The sequence below is a fragment of the Rhyacophila brunnea genome, unplaced genomic scaffold (assembly GCF_057557595.1).
Source record: "Rhyacophila brunnea isolate RB1 unplaced genomic scaffold, BYU_Rbru_1.0 scaffold_17, whole genome shotgun sequence".
In the NCBI taxonomy this organism is placed as follows: domain Eukaryota; kingdom Metazoa; phylum Arthropoda; class Insecta; order Trichoptera; family Rhyacophilidae; genus Rhyacophila; species Rhyacophila brunnea.
In genome coordinates this window covers 25,576,728-25,600,031 of record NW_028232827.1, presented here as the reverse complement: position 1 = coordinate 25,600,031, position 23,304 = coordinate 25,576,728, and the positions used below count along the sequence as shown (strand labels likewise).

General features: G+C 34.5%; 2 protein-coding genes across 3 annotated transcripts in view; one reads left to right on the top strand and one right to left on the bottom strand.

The window, feature by feature from the left end:
• Nucleotides 1-227: 227 nt before the first annotated feature.
• Rrp40 (exosome complex component Rrp40) lies at nucleotides 228-1,200 on the top strand. The gene has a single exon (XM_085944236.1). It carries the CDS (start codon nucleotides 466-468, stop codon nucleotides 1,171-1,173), a length of 708 nt encoding a protein of 235 aa, XP_085800362.1. The 5' UTR covers nucleotides 228-465; the 3' UTR covers nucleotides 1,174-1,200.
• Nucleotides 1,201-2,833: 1,633 nt separating this feature from the next.
• The window catches only part of ksr (kinase suppressor of ras), a 38,290-nt gene continuing 17,819 nt past the window's right edge, over nucleotides 2,834-23,304 (bottom strand). The window contains exons 5-13 of one of the 2 annotated variants that reach the window (XM_085944309.1): nucleotides 22,932-23,109; nucleotides 22,136-22,296; nucleotides 18,968-19,151; nucleotides 17,982-18,067; nucleotides 17,267-17,415; nucleotides 16,236-16,473; nucleotides 13,616-14,462; nucleotides 12,747-12,876; nucleotides 2,834-12,185 (exon numbers count right to left, since the gene is read on the bottom strand). In XM_085944309.1, coding sequence (XP_085800435.1) covers nucleotides 12,033-12,185; nucleotides 12,747-12,876; nucleotides 13,616-14,462; nucleotides 16,236-16,473; nucleotides 17,267-17,415; nucleotides 17,982-18,067; nucleotides 18,968-19,151; nucleotides 22,136-22,296; nucleotides 22,932-23,109 — 2,126 coding nt within the window. In that variant the 3' untranslated portion in view covers nucleotides 2,834-12,032. Of the gene's footprint in view, nucleotides 12,186-12,746; nucleotides 12,877-13,615; nucleotides 14,463-16,235; nucleotides 16,486-17,266; nucleotides 17,416-17,981; nucleotides 18,068-18,967; nucleotides 19,152-22,135; nucleotides 22,297-22,931; nucleotides 23,110-23,304 lie in introns of both variants that reach the window. The other variant, XM_085944310.1, reaches the window with a different exon arrangement.

Here is a 23,304-nt window from a genome sequence, read left to right as displayed (position 1 = left end):
GTTAAAATTTCAAAGTCGGATGATCCAGGTAAATGGACCTACAATCTTTGGGTGAAAGAATTATAGCAACATTCTTAAAGCCGCGCTCACACGGTCCAAGTACGATCCAAGTACACTTGGACCGAGTGCCATCCAAGCGCACTTGTACGGGACATATTCATACAAATTACTCCTATCCAAGCTACTTGGACCGCGTCCTACTCATCCAAGCTAGCTTGGATAGGAATAATTTGTATGAAGATGTCTCATAAGAGTGCGCTCGGTCCAAGTCAACTTGGATCGTGTTAACGCGGCTTTAGTATATTAGTCTATCGTCTATGTCTACTCATCTCTTGTCTATATCCAATTTTGACATTTGTAAATTTGCAATGCAATTCTTAACCTAGAATAATGCAATTTTAATGTACATCAGATTTAATAGAAAACTATAGTTTCCATTTTAAATTTGATTTATTGATTTTAGAAATGATTGTGCGACCTGGAGATGTCGTTCTACCAGGCGATGTAGTGTCTGAAATCACAAATCTTTCCTCAAAGTTAAAAATTGTTCTGGGCCCCGGACTAAAGCGAGAACCTGACAAAATACTGGCGTGCAAAGCGGGAGTTTTGCGGAAGAAAGATCCCAACACATTCTGGATAGACAATCATCAAAAGAGATACGTTCCGGTGCGCAGTGAAAATGTAGTAGGCGTTGTAACTCAGAAATCTGGCGATATTTTTAAGGTTGATATTGGATCCAGTGAAACGGCGTCGCTCTCTTATCTGGCATTTGAAAGTGCGACTAAGAAAAACAGACCCGACGTACAAATCGGCGATGCTCTCTTTGCCAGGCTTTTAGTGGCCAACAAAGATGTGGAGCCTGAGTTGGTCTGTGTAGATTCGCATGGGAAGAAAGGTAAACTCGGCGTTCTGACAGACGGCTTTGTGTTTACGTGCAGCCTGAATTTAATAAGAAAAATTCTCAATAAAAAATGCCCACTACTGGAGCTCTTGGCCAAAGAATATCCTTTCGAAATGGCGGCAGGCATGAACGGAAAAATCTGGATTAATGCCCGCACCACAAGGGAAACAATTGGGATCGGTAACGCCATTCTCGCATCTGAATTTCTTACTGAAAAAGAACTTAAACAAATGTGTAGCAATGTTGCCGGATTGGTGGCAGGATTTTTTTAAAAACAATTGATAATAAAACTATTTTTAATAAAATTGTTGTTTATTTTATTGTTTTTTTATCCATTTTCCTCCTTATCATTGATATTGGTTACCCCCTAAACTATTCGAATTGGAATTTTTTGCTATTGCATAATTTGCAAAAAAAAAAATTGTGCCCGGCCTCCACTTACAGCAGAAGTAAAACATTTTTGTTGAGTCCAGGGATGGCAAACGGCTACAAAACGTAAATGTAAAATTTCCAGCGATTTACAATATAGGAACGAAAAAATTGGCAAAATTAAAATATAATATTAACGTTCTTGATAAAATCGATCCAAGTATCTCGCAATATACTTTGATGCTGGTCGTTCTGAATTTCATTAATGATTCATCTGTGTTCATTCATTTTTCAACATTAATTCTCTTTCCAAAAATTCAACTGTCACCTGTGTTGAGATTGGCACATCTTTTGCCTTTGGTACTGATCATTCTCCGAATAAGTATTAGGTATTACGATTAGAATCTGACACAAAATTTAAAGTAGCATATTACTTGTGGCGCATTTATAAAATAACAATTAATTGCCGGTCCAATGAGTGAGGAACGTCAATAGAATTAACTGTAATCCATGACTTTCTTACTAGATCCTATTAGAATCTTTCGGACTAGACTATCTCACCTGTAAAATGGAAAGAGTTAAAATCTCCTCCAATATTCTGGTAGAACGAAACTGATTGCCCGTTAACGTAAAGCAGCCATTATAACAAGAAAAACACGTCACATGTTCTTTCTTTCTTCCACTTAGGCGTCCTAATAAGAATTATATAATATGTTTTTCTCACTGAACTTAGGTCGTTGAAATCAGCCCCTTAAAGTTAGACGTGTCTTAGGGACTTACACGCCAAAGTATGGGTTTGCATCACGCTCTTAAATTGAAACCATAGACACCACAATTATATTTGGAGCCAAGTAAGACTTGCTTTGCAATGTGCATGGAGTAATTTTTGTTAGATAAAGATCATTGGTGGACTACAATTTTATAAAAGGATTTTATTGGTTTAGTCACATATTTTTCATTAATCACTGACAAAAAATAGTCAGAACGTCATCACAAAATAACTCTTGCTGACACACTTTTAGGACACTGATATCACGACTGACGCCTAAATGATCTTACCCTATAAATACTAATTTTTGCCTACTGCTCCGCCGTTGTTATTGTCCATTTGAATCCTGATCTCTTGTCTCTCGGAAGTGCCAGGCAAGGAGGGGGTTTTCGGGTCTAAATCCCCCCCAGGAATGAAAAAAATACAAATTATTTGGATGAATGAAATATTACTTCTTCGTCAGGACCTCACTATTGAGGCTCGTGACCCAGATGATTGGGCTATCGAATAACCTTCTCAACAGATTGACCCCTCATCTCAGCATTATAGGATGCACACAGCCTGTGTCTGTGGAAGATCTGTGTGTCACTCATGAATTGGTGCATCCTAAGTTACAGCTGTAGGCCTGGTTTTCATCGCTATACTCAAATTGAGAAGTATCTGGGTATGGAGAAATCAATGGCAGTTGCTAGATTTTTTAAACTCTCTCCCTCCTGCTGCCTTAAAATGAATATTTATTCAAAATGACCCCCCCATAATATTTTTCTGTGTAGTGTTCAAATAAAATAACCGTGAAAATTTAATTCAGTATATTTTTATGCTCAGGTAAAATTCACAAATTGAGGTAAGATTAAAATTATTGAAGGGATACGGGATACAGACAGGATTATAAGATTTCTCAATTAATTATGATAATTTATATACAAAATCTAAGATATCTTACAATTCTGACAACAGAAAACATGTAAAACTTCAAAGGTACAAGTTTCAACTAATAAATTACTTTAAATCAATTTAGTTAAGTACAGAACAAATAATAATAAATGGACTCCACTCGTGTTACGAAATTGCTATGCAGTGAGTTTGTTTGGATTAAACTACTTCGATTTTTTTGTAGAACACATACACCATAGATTTCAGAAATTTTCTAGTCATGAAATACTGGTATATGTGAGAAATTTAGTTTGAAATTTGACATTGTACACTTCCATAAAGATCGTTACGTACCTTTTAGTATCTTATTCATGCATCATGAATACAAGTCGTAAACAATTGACATATCGATTCAATCCAGTCTGTGATGTCTAAAGATAAAAAGTCGGTCACTGATAATGATCTATATAGAAGTGTACGGATTGCATATCATTTTTTTTTTTCGACCATGTCCGATCCTAATAGGATCATATGGGCCTCCACAGATTAGAGGTTTGTATTAACAGATTTTTTTTTCTGTATATCATGGTTATCTTTAAATCAATTTACTGCAAGCACCTTCAGTCAGTAGCTTTAAAATCTAGTTGGATATATCATAATTTACACTCACAGGTTTTTTGAGACAAGGTGTACCTTGCTAAAGAAAAGCAAATCGCAGTTAGAGGCCTCATGGAAGTGTCAACATGAAAATAACTGACATTGAGTCAATACTGTCGGATAAAAATGAGGATGTTCAGAATTCTTAGGGTGAAATGAACACGCAGTAGCCGATAATAATCTGCCACTTACATCAAATAAATATAATAACATAAATATACTCATTTTGCGTAATGTTTATAATTAATTTTATCACAACAATAAATTATAATGTTCATTTGATTATGATTAGCTTTTATGCATTCTTCTTACTGTATTCGATTAACATCCATTTTGTTTTTAAAATGGCATGATAATGGCACGAAATTGACTAATGGCTAAAAAGATCTATGTAGAGTTGGAATTTAATTGTTTATTTGAAGAAAGCCATAAATTTTAATACAACCCGTTTAGTCAAATTTAATGCTGTTCATTTAAATGAAATTTTGACACATCTTTTTTCTAAAAATGTTTTTGGCTTTTTCAAGTTTCCTTTAGGTTTAGATTACATAAAGCAGTTTAAATATTAATCTTAGAATGAATAAAATATCAGAAATGACAGCTTCGACGATTTTAAAATTTTATCATTTTTTTCTAACAGTTTCACTTTTAACGATATACAATAATAAATTTTATTATTTTAAAGCCAATTGTGAAGTGAAGAAAAAGACAATTAGCCTTATAAAACTATTACAAATATTTAATTATAATAAGAAAAGGTCACTAAGCCTATATTTACAATCGTCAGTAGCTGACAGAAACTTTCATAGTCGTTCATCAGTCATAAATATACTTTATAGATCTTTGCAGGTGGATATAAGTTTTATTTTCCTGCAGGATTCAATAATAGACGCTTCATAAACATTTCAAATAACAGAATATGTAACAATAAAAAAATAAGCCTTCCTAATTCAAAAACTTCACTGTTCGATAATAATATGTAAAAACTATGTGGTACACAGCTGAAATTTAAATCCATGAATCATAATTTTCATAGTTTCAATAAACCATAATATTCATTTAACTTGAATATTTAGGTCCACACTATAGTGGTTGTAACTCACAAAATCCCTAAAGAATCGAGGCCGCTTAACAATTTAGATATGAATTTATATTTTAGTATTTGAAGAATAGAATAAATTATCGCAGTCAGAAATGAACCCTACAAGTTTGATCAACTCGGTTAACATTTATTCCAAATTCCGTTATATAATATTTAAATAATTGCATTGATTTTAATAGAGTAATTTTTCTTACAATTGTACTTCGTTAAATCAAAATGCTGTTTATTTGACAGTGCTGCTTTACAGTAGTGAGTCATGGCACCTTACGAAGGCTCAGAGCAATCATATATGGAGCTTCGAGAACAGATGCTTGCAGCAGAAAAGGGTATGCGATGATGACATAACTTCAGGCAGAATGAGGAGATAAGAGAACGGACCATGCAGCCTCTCTTCACATCTATGGTAAAGAAGCGACGTTGAATCTTGCTGGCTGCTAATTACCACAAGGCATAGACAGCATGCTGACATGACCTGGGACGACGCAAGACTGATGAGTGATAGGGATTCTTGGAGATCACCGCATGGTGTCCATTTGCTCTAAACGAGGACCGAATATCGTTAAAAAAGATTTTTTTTTCTAATATGTATGTTTCTGAAGCTTATTTCAATAATCAAATAATGGATAAGTAGTAAGTCGTGTGACTCCGGTTTGAATTCCAGGTCTAGTAGACGCATAATGTTTTTCAATGTGTGCTTATGATACAGAGCATCAAGTGAATATGTAGGGCAAGGGTAGATTCATGAAGCCTGTCGGAACTGTAGAGCCCTACCTCTTAACAACCCAACAACAGATTTGTAATTATTAAACCTTTATATAATGGAATTCTACTAAAAAAAACCTTCTTACACTGTCAGCTCATGTGCAATACGGGTACTGCTTTGTCTGCACATATAACAGATAATACAGGAAATCCTGAGGTGTACAATTAGAATACGGTGCAGTGGCAATTTATTTCTTATCGTTATGCCAATTAAAACACCCATGTTTTTCACATTTCCATATGAAAGCTGATCACGAGGAATCGATTGGTGAAGATTTCAGACTGATATCAGCATTAATCCATTGAAGACAGATATAAAAGAAGAAAAAAGTGGATCAACGGCCAGATTACATTTTGTAATAAATTTGTCAAGAGTATACTAAAACTGCTACAACTTTTTTTATTATATGTTTAATTTAAATATTTAAAAAAAAACTTGTGTGAGTATTGCAACACTAAGAAATGTTTAATAATAAAAAACATAACATTTTTACTAAGGACAAGCCAAATTGGTGCCGATTGGCCAGAATCACTTGCTCAACAGCATTTTCTCCAATGGATTAAAAAACAATAGTTTTTTTGGAAGAATGTTGAATAAAATTGACACTTCCATCACAATATTTGGAAAAAATCCCGGTAAAAATCATACCATTTTAATTTTAAACGATTGCATGAAGTATGACAACCCAATATTGTACCAGACGCACGCATATGCTGCTCAATTTGTTCAAAGCAGTTTTATCATTGATGCCTCCCGTATTACACCATATTGCACACGTGCAGACGGAACATAGCATTACTTTGAATTTTCATAATGTATTTCCAAAAATGATAAATAAATGGGCTGCTGGGGATTGAACGAATTCAAGTGCACCGGTGATCAAGTTGACCAAATCGAATTCAAAGTTAAATATGTATTTTTCTAAAATGATCCACTATTCCAAGAAAAAACTTGATCTTTCTTTATTTGTATTGAACATTCAAATTATTTACGTTGCTATACAAAAATAAGAAGCAACATTGTTTAACACACTATACACCATGTCCTTGGGATATAATCAAATGTTGGGAATAAAAAATCAACACATTTCGATGGATAAATTAAAAATCATAAAACTTTTGAACACATTTTCAGAAGATACTTAAAACAGCATTCTAATTTAATCATTCTGAGGTTGAAGTCTATTGAATGGTTTTTATTTAATGTACCATCAATAATCCACAATATTATTGTTATAAATTTTTAGCTATTACAGTGTTACAGTTATTACAATACAACCCGAGATATTTAAAAAAAAAAACTGATATCTATTCATGAAGAAAAGACATTTTTGACACCACTTGAAATAATTTACAATTGACCGGGAGGCTAACAACAATGCAGTGTCCACATGTTAAAAGTATTATATCAAATTTATTTTAAATGGTAAAGTTGTACAGTAAAACCTTGTTACTCGAAAATTGAATTTTTTACAATTTTGTAACATTTTTACCGTTTTTGATACATTTATTTTAGATTAATAGATATTAGTGGTGACTATTATGGTTCATTCATAGAATTAGTGGAAATCGCTATAAATAGATTTTATGAATTTTAGCTAATATTGATTTACAGCGGATTTCGAATTAACCGTGTTCGTAATAATGATGTTTATGTGTCTAAAGATACCACGGAGGCAAAATATGCTGTCAATAGCAATTATAGTGCGGGAGTAGTACGTAAAGTGTTAATAATATGTCACTTGTATTCGTTTAATCCTCGGCAACTCTTTTAGTTTAAATATTTAAAATTTGGGACGTTGAATACACAGCCGTCACACGACTGTGTGGTGTGTTATCCGTAAACTCATAAGTCTTAAATGTCTCTTTGGTTGCGTAATAATAAAAAAATAAATAATAATATAAGTAATCGATTCAGACAAACAGTGTCTAAATATTTTTGCTACAAAGTTTACAATTGTTTTACTTAACTTACGTACGATCAAATCGCGCATTCGAAGGAAACTAATCTAGTACATTATGTATATTAATCATTAGTTATTTACACAAACTAACTGGTATGTTTTTTTTTTGTTTACTTTTACATGCAGACACATATTTGCAAAAATATATTTATTTTGTATTTATTCACGTAATTGTTCTCTTGACGGTAGCGTGGTACATTAGAATAAGATAATTAATAATAGTAAAACACATATTTCAATAATGGTAATATTACTGTACTCTTTTAAGGCAGTAGGATACCGTGACAGTATGCTTCATTATATTGTAATAACAACTGGAAAGTGGAACCAGAACCGACGCCTAGAACCGTTTCAATTATTTTGAAACCGGAACCCCTAAAAAATGGCAGCTGTCATAGTCAAGTGCATAAGGCACTAGCTCTTCTCATCTGGGACACCGGGTTCGGTTCTCGGTAAGGTCACAATACATTTATGTGATTTTCTCAAAGCCTTGGTTTTTATATTATGATTGTTTCACTTCTAACACTGCACTACTGTTTCACTACGCTACTGTAATTGAACCTCATGGGCTTGTGTTAAAATGAATAAATATTCTCTTTTTTATAAGAATGATGGGGTTCCAGAGCTTCTATCGTTCTGATAGTTTTGATCATCATTCACTAATGTTGTATTTCTATGTAATGTTTTATAAAAGTATTTTATTTGTCTGGCAAAGATTTCTCGAAAATATATCTCAGACACTAATTTTGAGTTTTGAAATTTTAATAAAATATCTATAATATACCTATAACTAGGTAAGTACGTAGTAGGTTTCAAGTAGGTGAGAGCCTGATTTTTGAATTGGCACGCCGTGTTTAATTAAACACTATTAGATCAAAACAAAGACTTCAGGATAGTGCTACTATTCCAGAGGGGCTCAATTACAAATAGTACAGGTTTCTCACTCAGAAACAGAGACTATGTTCACCGTACAGTCAAATTCCACTTGAATTAAAATTTTTCTTTTAATTAACATATAATGTACCAAGGGATGGGCCAATAATAAATTGTCTAAAGCCGGTTGTAATACAACTATACTGTTAGACAGACAGAACCCATCATGTACATGTTATGTTATGCTCGGTCATGGAATCGAGACATTGTCAGTGATAAACTCTGTCAGGTGCTAGTACATTTATAGATCTTTTGGCAAACATTGACAAACTGCCGACTTCATACATATAAATGAATTGTTTGTTTCCATTTGATTTTAAAAATTGAATTTAGCTACAATCAAAATGAAGAATAATGACACAATATCTTACTCTATAAATCACTGGGTTACGTCCATCACGAAGCCAGATAATCATATTCTAGCCAAACTATGTTTGTAGACAATACAATTTATTAATTCATAATTCATAGTAAGTTAACTGAGTTATATGAAATACACATATATTTAGAATGAATAGCACACTTGTAATTTGTAATAACCAAATACAGACATCTCCCGATTTATATATTTAATATTTTAAGTAGAATTTTAAAATATTTCCATATTAAATTAATCAATGCCTGAAACCTCAAGGATTGATTTTCGAAAAGATTCATTGGCACCGAATGGGCAACTTACTTCACAAATATGTTAAAGAAACTCTTCTTCTGCCAGATGGACCCTTTTCTGGTTTACCTGAAGCAAGTTTCATTTTGTCACGAGAGTCATTTATCTATGCAACATCAATCACAAACTTTTTTAACTTTTTATAGTTTGTATGAAAATAAAATTAGTACTAATAAAACAACTTTAGATTACAAATTTTGAAATATTGTTAGTAATTTATGGTTGAAAAAATACGAATTATAGAAAAATTCGAATAATGATTATTCACTAATAATATTAAAAGAAATGATAATACTATAACTGTTCAGATTATCTACAATATAAATCGAGAGATTCTGTATTGGTTTGATAACCTCGCACTAAGTAAGCAGTATTGTTTTGTTTTAAACCCTTATCTGTTAAGTGTGTTTTTGTTATACTGTTAGAACAAAGTGAAAAAAATACACTGAAAATCAATCATACGTCCATAATAATAAATATGCAAAATGCATTTTTCTTAAATAGTATTCTATAGAAATGGACTAGTATTTACAATATTTTTATACTATATTTTATTAAGCCAAGGTTTTTTTTGGAAGCCAATATAATTTAGAAAACACAAGAAAATTAATAAATAACCAAAGTACGTAGACAGATTCCTCGATTTAATTATTATTTATTACTGACAACACTTTTTTGTCGCATTGACTAATGATTTTTATTATTTAATTCACTAAGAAAAATATAGTAATTTGTAATCGATAAATAATTATTAATGATTTCCTACGTAATTTGTTTCTATTAATCTAATTCCACTTTGTTTCACATTTGGAGTTCAATACGTTTCAACAATTCATGACTCTCCAATAATAGTAATTTGATTTGACTAATAATGATAAAAAAATAATATTCCATTACAATAATCATTGAGCAGGATAGATTTCAAGCAAATGCTTATGAATGATAAGTTTTTTTACACATCGTAAGCAAAAGCAGATATTTTTTGTTTTAAATAAATCCTATTTTTATACTCCATAAAAGTGATAAATATAATGATTTTTCACTTCAATTCTGATATTATGCATTACCCCTGAAATTAATTTTAACGTTAATTCATAGTTAGTAATCATTCAGGTAACTTTTACCCCATTAATCTAACCATAATTCACATTCTGTTCTCTTTATTCACACATGAGAACAACGTGAGAGTAATTCACCAAATATTTTCCGAAGCTCATCGCTTTGAACTCTGTATCGAATAATATCCCACATACATAATGCAATACATATTGAGAAAATAGTGTGGGCTAAAATTAGTCTTATGGGATGCAGTTTTTTGAAATGACCATACGAATATGTAAAAAATCTAGTGTTTTAATATAGTGGAACTTTGTTAATTTCAATGACTGATAAACAAACATATTTTAGCAGAATATCCATCTGTCAAGAACTCTGACGAAAGTTTTAAATAATTATAAACATCACTGATGCTTTTAGCTTATTACACAAGCAAATAAATTTGTTGCAGAACAACAGGTATATCGTCTATGTATTGGAAGCGACCTGCATGATTAGTCATTATCATAATAATTAGTATAAATGAATGGAAACGAGGAACCAGAAAGAGTAAAACAGTGAATCATACTTCATACTTCTACAGATAAATCCAGAACTTTAGGGTCAATATGCATAGTAATCGTGTAGAGTAACGAGTGTGATACTGCCCATGAAAAGAACTCAAACTGGACGAAACCTTTAATGAAGATTCTACAGAGGATATAAGTATCCGTGAATGATGACGGGCTGCAGACAATTAGATATAATGATGAGTTATATGATACTCTCTGCAAGTGCAATATAGCTGAGGTTAAATTGGGGAACAAACGTCCAGCGTATACTAGAGATACGGGTACCTATAAACGTCCAGCGAAAATAGGGTACCCGGAAAGCCATAAATATGCTGGAATTGCATACCAGGACTATTATTATTATGAAGAATTGGAGACGGGGTATATAGAAGGCTAGGTCGGCCAATGCTCAAATTGAGCTATATCGCAAAGTTACAATTTGAGCTCTTTTAGTTTGTGGATTATACCACCAGGCAGTACCGGGGTTTTGTTTAGATATATTCAATATTTTATATGAGGTTTGACGGTTCAGGCGGTAACGAGAAAGAATGTGAGGAGTGTAAAATGAGATAACCCGATACAACAAGAGACATGTAAATACTATCAGTGATAGTGACCATAGACAATATCCAAAACACCTTCACCTAGTTCTTGGTTTTGTTGTTTCACTATACATAATATCTCATTATAGCAAAGCTGGATTTTAAGCTTAATATTGAAAATCCTATTGGCCAGAATTAATGAATATTATTCTTAGATTCGAGTCTTATTTTAATATCGTTGTCAATGACTAGAGATCAGTTTTCGTTAAACTTAATATATAAAATAACAAGAATAATAAATAATGTATCAATGTTTTGAAATAACAAAGTTCCGCTATAAAATGTCACTAGTACAAAGAATAAATCCATTGCTTCAATTTTCACAACATATTCTAATTATACCATAGCCATTGGGCTATTATTGTAATTGATTTTTCACATTTGATCTATGAATATGTAACGGGATCCACTCTAAATACATACCACACTTCACACGCTTCAACAAATACTCAAGGCGGTTTTGCACACAGAAAATCGATACGACTTGAACATAAATTGAAATCTGAAAAGGCAACAAAATTTCTCGCTATAGATGTAATGGTATCAGCTGAATACGACATGCCACATTCGCCACGCCGTTTTCCATATAGTTGCCAGCGCACACAATTGTTTCCCAATCAAAAATGTCGAGTGAACTCAGTGTCAACTGACTTACATAGATAGAGTTCAAGAGTTGTGGTCGTGTCGAGTTTGTATGTGCGTAGCCATTAGATCGATGTAATGACCATTCATCGGTGTGACATATTTAAAGAAGAGACTATTTGATTGAGATTTGATACTAAAATACTTGAATAACACAAGATGAGGGGATTTATTAAAAGGGCATTTAAAAAACGGACTCTGCTGATCTTGAAAGGTGAACAGGGTGTGACGGGGATCTGGCCAGTCGTTTCCTGGGGAGCTTCTCCAGAGTGCTGAGTAAGCGGCCAAAGTCGGGCCGCTCGGACACCCGGTACGACCAGCACAGCATCAGGATGTCCTGCAAACGTTCAAATAATACTTAGATTCCATTATTACAAATATTGATAAAAATGACCTTCAGATGCTACCCTGTGAGATTGACTATTTTTTTGCCTGCAAGATGCCAGTTTTTTGAAAGGCAAAATTGTAAAACCAATAATTTTTTAATAATAAATATTTTAGTGGGTACACTACTTAACCATTTTGTTTACTCTTGCTCTGGAAATCATCACATTGAAGAAATGTCTCCTTCTATACGTCTTAATCAACAAACACATCATCACTTGATTTCAAAATCAGATTGCGTTGAGAATGCATTGCTCTACTGCAGACATATTCCGACTACATAACACCTTGATCAACAAAACACTCTTTTTGTCATTCAGATTTAACTATGATCATCAGATTTCAATGATTATATCGATAAAATTAATGAGAAACTTAAATAAAAACATAATATATTCTGGAAGTAATGTTTTATTATTTCTTTGGTTATTTGGACTTCATCTCCAATTAATCCAGATACTGTATTTAATAAATATTCACAAATTAAATATAACAGTCGGACCGATATATATACCTTGACATCTCTGGACGCCTGCAGATTGGCAAGGGTTTGTTTGACGCCTTTACCGACTTGCCAGATGACTGCTTCAGGAGGCTGACCTTTGAAAGGCCACTCACCACACAGCAGCTCATACCACACCGTTCTTAAAATAAATATAAAATATACTTTAATGAATTATAATTCATTTTATAAAGAAATACAAGTAGTAAGGTAAGAACCATAGAGTTTGGACTGTAGTCATGGCATGGCGAGATCGTTTATTACTGCCATGTTCATCTTTGGTAATATATGTACGATATTTGTGGTTGTGTGTCTAAATATTCTAAATAATTATACTTCGGTGTATTTGGCTGCCTTTCTATAAATATTATGCAATAATTGATGCAATCTGTCCTTTGTTGTTTAATGCATAGTAAGTAATGTTGAAACATTATTAAAACGTCCACGATGGCCGCACGGCTTAAGCATCGGCCTTTACCATCGTGGGTCCCAGGCTCGAATCCTGGGTCTGGCAAGTACACATATTGTTTTTCAATTTGTGTATGAGTCAGAGTATGGACCATATAGGTTGAGCAAGTGGCTGACATCTATTTCTCGTAAAAATAAAATATGTTAATACAAACCTCCACCCTGTGGAGGTCCATATGATCTTATTAGGATTAGACATGGTCGAAAAAAAAAATGTAATGTTTTGGTTCTGTTACAAGTCAAACCATGGGAATGAATATTTTTGTTCAGTTTCACTTTCATATCTTTAGGCACCATCTAATAGAGGTTTTTCTTCACATTGGACAGAGCTATTGGAAGAGGTTTCCGTACTTACCTAATGACACCAAGCTAATTGAGAAATTATTATAAAACAAAATATAGAAGTGCCTCACCCGAAAGCGTAAACATCAGAGGCCTTGGAGAAGGGAAGATCATCGGCGTGGCGTGCTTGGCGAGGCCTTAGACCTCTGACAAGCTCGGGAGCCAGGTAGCACAACCAGCCGGCAGGGATGCCGAGAGAGTCACCTGCGCTGTTGCCGAAGCACAGCTTGGTGACGCTGAAGAGGCCAAAGTCGGTGATGACCACTTTGCCATTCTCCAGGAAGATGTTCTTGCTCTTGAGGTCCTTGTGGACGATGCCGCGCGCGTGCAGGTAGCCCATGCCCTGCGAGATCTGCTGCGCGATCACCGTCGTCTTGTTCATATTGAACTTGTCCTTGCGCAGGTGGATGTGCGTATGAAGAGTCATGCCCTTGCACAACGAGGTGACGATGGCCAGTTTGGGAGGCTTCATGCACGCCCCCATGAACAGGACCAGGTTCTCATGGCGGGTCTTCCGGAAGGTAGCCACCTCCAGCTTGAAGCTCTCCAGCGCTGCCTCATTGTCCACGTCATGAATGTTAAGCTGCTTGACTGCTACGTCGCCGTGCCATGAGCCGCGGTACACCGTCCCGAATCTACCCGTGCCCACTGGGTCTCCTACCGCCAGCTCATCGTACGGGATATCCCATTCTTTCATGGAGAGGCTGTTCTGCCTGGGCCACTTGCCTGACTCCTCCCTCAGTAGGGGTGAGGGATCCCCATCAGCCGAGTCGCTCCTCCCACCTCTCCCGCCCCTTCCGCTACCCTGCCGGCTGTTCCCGGGGGTACGGTCAGGGTCATCATCTGTCGATCCGCCCGGCGAGGCGCCCCGCTCACCTGACGGCCCGTTGCCTGTAGCCGTCCAAGGTTTCTTAACATCTACATGACAAAAATAATAATAAAATCAATTTAGCAATTCTATATTACCGTCAAATGGGGCGACATTGAAATCGAGGGGCTACTTTGATACTTTGAAAACATTTTTGAAATTGAAACAGTACCATATATTTTTACAGAAAATAAACCACACAAAACACACGAGCATTCCTTAAAACTTATGTGAAGGTAACCTATATCAGTTCTCCAGACACGTCATTTACAAACCATGTGTAAATAGTTTTTCTCTCTCAATAATTTTTGACATAATAAAGCTTGCATTATAAACAGTATTGAAAGATTGTATCCAGTAATTAAATACAGAAAATGATTTTTTGAACAATGAAGTTATTCTACTATTTTGTTCCTGGTGCCAGTGAGTCATATTTATTCCCACAATCAATATTTCTGAAATGTCACATTTGACTCAAAAGCCATAATTTGTAGACCCCTGTCCTAGTGTAATGTAAATATGTGTGACCAGATGCATATAGCCACCCCTTTTCTAACTCGTGAAAAATTACCTTTTTGAATTACCATTAATATACACGAATGTGTTTTGACATCTCTTATTGCAGTAGTCTACAATATCTTTGAGTGTGTCATACTCATAACCAACAATTTCGGGAATTAATCATTGAATTATTTTAATTCTATAAGGGAATGTCCGGGATGATTCCTTATTGGACTGTAAAATTTTATCAGGCATTGCTAAATTCCATCAGGCTCAATACAAAATCACAGTTCCTTAACACGTTCATAGACATGTGTCAGCTAATAAATGTTGCTGATTTGACACGTATTGAAATTATTGTATTAAGAATGTTTTTTAACTTTTCGATTTTTTTCCTCAACGTCAATACACGTCGTGTCATATTACCTATCATTTGAACACCGCGATACGACACAACATACATAGACGTCGAACATCGAATATTTACAGATATTATGCCCAACATAAATTCAATATAGAATCAAGTCCCAATATATCAATACAGTAGCTCCCGTATAAGACCGTATAATAAGTATGATAAATAATTTCAAAACAAATTTTACATGAAAAATCAGATTACGTACATCCTAAACAAAGCCTCCAGGAAAAAAATAATTTTCAATACATTTGTAAAATAATATTTCTACTCAAATAAATAATAATAATCTACTTCACAGCTTCTTTATTATAAAAGAAAACATTTCCTTTGATAACGATTGTTTGCCGAACAGCTATTATTGGATTGTGCTCACAGTGTGACACATCGGATGTTACTAATGAGAAATGCATAGTGTCACGACATGTATACGCGTTGTACTCTTGTTAGAGGAAACAAATGAGTGTTTATCTTGCGTCTCTTTCAATATGGATTTTTAAACTAAGATATGACTCTATCTAATGGAAATATGTTCGCACTGTGACACAAGTAGACAAGGAATATATTGATTTAATCCAAAATACGATTTCTATAAACGTCATGTCATATTCCGTTCTACGACAAAGGACATCAATAGATGTTCTATCATCAAATTTCACAGAATATGACGTTTATAGATGTCATATCCGCAAATATGTTAAAAATTCAAGGTATTTTGTTATACTCAACTAGGTTATTGGTATATGACACATAAGTGTAATAAGGGAAATTATACCAAGTCTTTGTTTGCATACGTTAGTAGAAGATTCGATAGAGTTGGATACAGTATATTATTATCTCTGTCGGTACCTACTTGTTACAAAATGGATTATTTAGAAATATAAATAAAGAGATGACTGTATCATACCAGGGAAGTGAAATTGTTGCCTAGGATGCGAGGCAGGCGGGCAGACAGGCGGGGGCGGTGGCGGGCCGTGGGAATTGTGCGGTGTCCGAGGCGTGTGTGGAGTCTGGGGCACTCCACTGTTGGGCGGTGCCCCCGCCCCTGCGATGGAACTGGATCCGCCGCTGCTACCCACCAGCGCCGGGGACGAGGGCGTGGAGCTGTTGCATGACGAAGTGTTGGAGCTCGAGTCCGGTCCACCCTGCGGATTAAACTTTTATTCAATTTCATTTTAGTACTCATTATCAATTAGCAGCTCGCACATTAAAATGATTGCTACTAGGTCATCTCAAACACATAAAATAAACATACTGATGAAAAACAATACAAATGCGATTTTTACTCATTCAAAAGTTTGCAATTCGATACTTTGAAAAGACAAATATATATACATACTGGGGAAAACCATATCAATGCGAGGTATGCTCATTTAAATTCTGACAGCTTATTCATCTCAAAATCTCAAATGTTCTCAAAACACACGCGTTATCTGTTCATTTGAATGCTTGCAACTTGGTGATTTTAAAACAAATAAAACAATACATACCGGTGAAAAAATATAAAAATACGGTGTGTGCTCATTAATGCTCTCATCTGTGTTAAGTGTACGTAAAATAACAGATTATATTAAGGAAAATATAAATACATTCCTTGCTCATTAAGTATACCAATATGGTGGGTAATTTTTATGCAAAAAGTCGATCACCACCAACCAAATTTGAATCTCTGATTTATGAAAATTTTAACCGGCCTGAATTAAAAATATTAATAAATATTAAAATTGGGCCTTTTTTGTTTTTATAAGTTAACCCCGCCCTACTGTGTATTGTTAAATAAACCAAATCATAAGATTTAACCACATAATATTTGTGCGTATCATATTGCCAGTAGTGGTAAGATTGGTTAGCAGATCACTGTGCAGGGGTGCCACGTGCAGGGTCTTATCATGCATTTTACTATTCATAGAGATGAGAGTAAGTGTGAAATAATTGTACCGTGAAAGAGGGAACATTCGCATTGATTTGGTGCGGATGAGATCTCTTCCGAGTGCGATAAGCCAGTGACGACAGGATTCCTCCTCCGCCCGTCGTATGCTGCGGACTCCTGCCTGATGACGGAGAATTGTTGCCCATGAATACTGAACCTGCAAGTAACCACAATTTAAAATACAAAGCAATTGCACTTGGAAATTGGTAAAAAGACCTGATTGTCCTTATCCCAGAACAGATTTTCCCAGAGAGACACTAATCATCTTCTTAGATAATGATTTTTCCTATCTAAACTGTGCATGCGTGCACACACATTCAAAGAGGTGCACATGAAAAGGTGATTGCTGCACATTGAGTTAAACATCTATATAAAAATTATGCACTTAAACATTTCAATCAAGTTTATTTTCTAAATTATAGGCATGATTTTTTTTATCAGTAACAAACTAACAGAGACATCTATATGTGTAAATAATCACAATGTTAGATCAGCACTTTAACATTCAAATGCTGTAATAATCTGTACATGTTGCCATTAGTAGTAATACCATATTGTTACTATTATTCTCTTAATTTGTGTAAAATTGAGTGGATTTTTTCGGATCTCCATAGTCTACCTCCTTCCAAGAGTCACTCTTTGCCACCGTTGATGAAAGATAATCAACTTATGGAATGAAAATGGTCAGAGAAAGTACTCTATACTATACAAAAAGTTACATACCCGAATCGGAATGCACTGTTCTCTTGAATTCATCAACAAATGCCGGCGGAAGGCCGCAAGACGGTGGTACCTTGCCTTCGCAATCCCTGTGATACACAAGAAACAAATATATATAGATTATTAAAGGACATTCATTATTCTACTATTATATTAAATATTTATAACTATTTCACTGATAATACATTTAATTTTTGAAAACATTTGACTTTTCGATATTCTATGATAGGGATGGTGAACTTATGGCACTCGAATGTTTCATTTTGAAGAGAAAAGAAATTACTATTTTATATATTAATAAAAAAAATTACAAATAAATATATAAGTACATACTTACGTACTACATTAAAAAATAATAACAACATAGCCATGTGTATTTTCTTCGGTTTTTCATATTATGTTCACCAATCGATGCGCAAACGGAATCGACGAAATTCATGCACAAATGACAAATCGCATTGTATAAAAAATAGTAAGCAAATCCTTTTCAAGAATCATTACGTTTAATGTAAATATACAATTGCTTAGATCGGTCCTTAGGGTCGGGGAATTAAAAATAAAAATATTCAATCAAGGCACCTTATCAAGAACACAATTGTATTTTTTATAATAGAATTCTTAAAAACCACTTTTTTAGAAAACTTTATTTTTTCGCCGTGAAAAACTGCTTGGCACGTCAGACGGTCAAAAAATATTATTTGGGAAATTTCAGTAAAGGCTTCACCTTAAGTGTGTAACGTGTTTTGTTTGCCCTATTGAAAATGCATTTTTATGCAAATGTGGAGCGGGTTGCAGGTTGTAGAGGTTATTATTGACAGATTTTTAAAAGGAGGAATGGTCGTCGGTCATTAGTTCTTGCCCCGGATGAAAGAATGTGTTAATTTTGCAAGACACTGGATTCGCACATGGCTTCAGAGGCGGACACCTGCTACTACTAAAGACCGAAGAGTCCATTCGACTATTGACATATGATGAAGGGTGGACATTACTTGTGGCACTTGTATTTGCACTCCTTGCACTTGAGGCCGGCGCCGAGAAATATCTGCTTGTCGCAGTAGTCACACGTGGCCATCATCCTGAATGTCTTGGTGAAGCGGTGCGCAATGTAGTGGCCCATGCCCCGCCACACAGGGGTCGGGGTACGCGGAGAACGGGGCACTGGAAGATTACACGCTGTAAATTAGAACCGACTCTTAATTTCTATCAGAACAATGCGGCCACAATAATACCGTATTTTCGAGGCATTTGCACAGAAAATTTGTACCGTTCTGTCTGAAAAATCCAGATAATCAAAGTTTTACTGTATTAGTCAATTACTAGTACTAATTAATATAAATAAACCGAACATCAAAATAAGCTCCAAATTTCTTCAAAAGATTTTTTATTTAGAATATCTATACATCCATACATAGAGTAGGTAATCTAATAATCTATTGAATTGAAAACATATTGCAATTGCGAAATATTGAAAGACAGTCTTTTCAGTTTTTTTTGTATACATTATATTATAAAAGCTCTATCTGCATATAAGAAAGTTAATTTTCAACATCTTTGGTCTTACCCAAAGATGTTCAAGAAAATCTAATCTACATTGACGTAGCCTAAATACCTACATGAAAGTGAAACTTGGTTACCAAGACAAATGCTTAAGGGGACGCTCTACAGAAATGCCCTTGAGCATTGAAAATATGATATTTTTATATGTGGTCCGATATAGCTGGTCTACTAGTAATATTAAAAAGTCGCCGCCGATACGTGGGTCAAAAGCAATGGTCAATAAATTAAATTTAAAACAAACAAACTCACTTCAGCTTAGTGAGTATGGGGTGACCAAAAAATAATTTCTTTTAATATACTTAAATGTTACTAAATTCAATATGTTAATCAGCTTTTTGGTGGGAAGTATTACAACCAATATGGTGGATATTGTGACGTTTTTAAACTTAGAGTTTAGTTTAGTAGTTTAGAAACTTAGAAATAGATTAATAACTTTTTAACCTGAAATTGTACGAGAACTAAACATACAAAGGATTTTGAAACACATTATCTACCTACATTTTTATTTCATGTGCTATCCAAAAAACATAATTAATGAATAGTTTTTATTTTTAATGTGTAAGACCTACATAATTATTTAAAAAAAAATAGCTAAGTATTGTTTAATTCTAATGCATATTTAAAAAAAAATGTACAATATATCTAGTGATGTACCCGAGTTTAGAGACACTTTTACAAACTAGTAACGCAATTACTTTTATAATATAATATGTACTAGTGAAACAATAGGTAGGTACCATTATTGTATTTTGTTGGTTGAGTAAAGCCAATGCACGAAATAATTTATAACGCCTAAAAATAAATATTATCGTATAGGCACCCCATATACTGTTATTATTTTTCACATTGTTTTACATTACGCCGGCTGGCAAGAGCGTTCACGGCACCTAATAAATCATTGCAAAGAATTGCTCTAGCGACAATTATTATTATTAAGTTTTTAAAATAAAATCTTCGATGACCAGGGATTTTGTTGTAAATTTCATTTAAAATGACGTGCTACTCGCTCTGTGGACTCTCTTCGAATGAAATATGAATCACACTGGGTCCTGTTATACCCACTCTTAAGTTAGCTATTTATATTTCACATTACGGATTCATTTTTAGCAAACTTCACACTGACTGATATCTTCCAAAACTGTCAAAAACTAGAAGCATGTGAACAAAATTTTAGATCTATATAAAATCAATCAATTCCATATATTAATTATTGTGAAGATATTGCCAAGATAAACCTTAATACCACAGAACAGATAATAAATAGAATACCGATCGGCTATATTCAATACGCCGCACGTTGAAGCAGAGTTTTTGAATGTGTGAGTGTCCTACGAAAATGAAGCACGCATTACGCACGTGCAATAGTGTCTGTAATACACCAACCTTAAATGAGCGTAATTGCATAAACCGAGAGCAGTTTTCAGTATTAGACGTACAACGTATTCTTGACACGTGTGTAAGTTTAACACGGATTCGTCCTTACTCGAGACGGTTACCTGCTATTGTCTTACCCGTTGGGTATTTCAGTTCCCATTATTTCTTAGTTCCCTGCTTAATACAGTAAAACCTCATTAGTAAGAACACTGGTAATTCAAAATTCGCCGTACTTCGAAATTTTCGCAAAAAAAAAAGTTCCTTGAACATTATTTTCATATAAAACCATTCCTTTAATTCAAATTTCGTAATTCGAAATGATTTCAGAGTCCTGGCGGCATATAGAAATATTCAATAAATCATAATAAAGTACACTGTATCATGAGCCAGTCATTGAAAATTTTGACACTTTTCTTAAAACATCAAAAATTACTTGAAGGTAATAAAAATAATCCTGACATTTTATGACCCATTGACACACAGCGGTATATCAGAGGCACAACTACACTCCACTCAAAGGAAAAACAATAACTCACATGTTTCAGGGCTGTAGGTATTTAATTGTTTGTTGGATTTTCACAGTTTTACTAGAGAACAATTAACAATAGCCAAACAATTAGTTTGACAAATTGGAGAAATAAAAAATATTTCGTATTTTTATATAATTCTAGCTACTTGATTACTTCAATTTATGGATCAATGTCACATGGTATTTGCACATATTTTAATTTGAAAGAATTGTATCGGAAATTTGGACACATCTATGATCGGAAACAAAATTAATGAAAATCAAAAATATTTTTTTTTCAAAATTTTAATATTTCCCCCCCCCCATACATTTTATAATTCATAATTCGAATTTTTTTTCGATTTTCGGTCCCATGGAATTCGTATTAACGAGGTATTACTGTACCACTAAACTTAAATCATTATTTATATTAACAACAACAAAAACAAGTTGGATATTGTTAGTAGATTTCAAAGTGAATAATAATGGTAGCATCGATCACTTATTTGGCAAAGTGTAGATTCAGGATTGCGACGATTGTGGATTCAATAAAGTCTCGTTCGGTATAAATATTTTCTAAGGTATGTTTTAAAGGTGTTCCAAACAATGTATGTTCAATTAGGAATGCTACATTTTCAAATCATGCATATTATTCATTAAATAAGAAATAGTTTAATTGAAAAAATATGACAGATTTTGTCACCTGGGAAAAACGTACTCTTAAATGTTTCATCACTGTCATCATTATGATAGTTGTGAAGCAGTGGCGCTGCGGGCATCCGGTAGGGAGGTGACCTGATGGGCGAACAGGGCGCCAGAGGGGAGCTAGGCACCCCCGGCTCCGTGGCCAGACGTGCACGCCCCTGGACAGTGGTCTCTCTGCAGACAAAAAAAGCAAATAAATATAAAACAATATTTTTTTTTGTAATAACGAAGCATGAAGTTATAATCAGGCAGTCAATTACTTTCAATTTCAATGCCTCAAATTGCTCACTTGGCTCTCTGACTCATCTTGGCCGCCTCACTAAGAGTTTTTGTAATATTTTTTTATGAGAAATGGATATTGGGCACTCAAACACACATTGAGAAACAATATGTTGACTTTTCCGGACCCCAGATTTGAACTCGAGACCCTCGACTTACTTCTTTAATAGCATTTTGATTATCAGATAAAATAAAACACGAATCTGTTAACCAGCATACACTTCATGTCAGTACATATTTTATATTTAACATTAAATCAAAATCATTCAAAAAAAGTTTTAGGTGTCTCCTGTAAAATTCGTTCTGTGGGGGTTAATCACTTTTACTTTAACGCAGTTGAATTATAGCGAAGATTATCTACATATTTGAATTTATTACAACGCAGGTGATGATAGATGGTAGCCGGAGACATGGGTAGAAGGAGGTTCTCTTGGTTATGCGCAGTTCTTTAAATGTTTGGGATTAATGCAACAGCCGCAGGTGAAGTCACACGAAACAAAGATTGACTAATGGTTAAATAGAATACTCACGCGGCAGAAGGTTGATTGCCCTCCGGAGTGGTCCCCTCTCCGTCCACCTTGACCCCGAGCTGCGACTCGTGAGACTTGGACTTGGTGAGGGGTGGCGCCTCTCCCAGAAGCGCGGGCGGCGGCAGACCTGTCTGGTGCTTGCGCCGCGCCGGGGGTGTCGTCGGGAACTTCACTCCCGCTGCACATGCACCAAGGAAACATTTCAATCAGTCTATTTAAAAAAAACAGTCAAAAAAATTTATTATTGTTATCAGCAAACTGCAAGTCAGTGGTTGTATAGAATAATTAAATATAATATGATGTAATTAGTAATAAATACAGCGGGGTTTTTCATTGTCCAGTGGTTTCCAAACAATTTATTTTCCAGGCGCCC

What these genes read in the sequence shown, in the direction of transcription:
- Rrp40 (XM_085944236.1), top strand. Translation starts at nt 466, where the DNA reads ATGATTGTGCGACCTGGAGATGTCGTTCTACCAGGCGATGTAGTGTCT.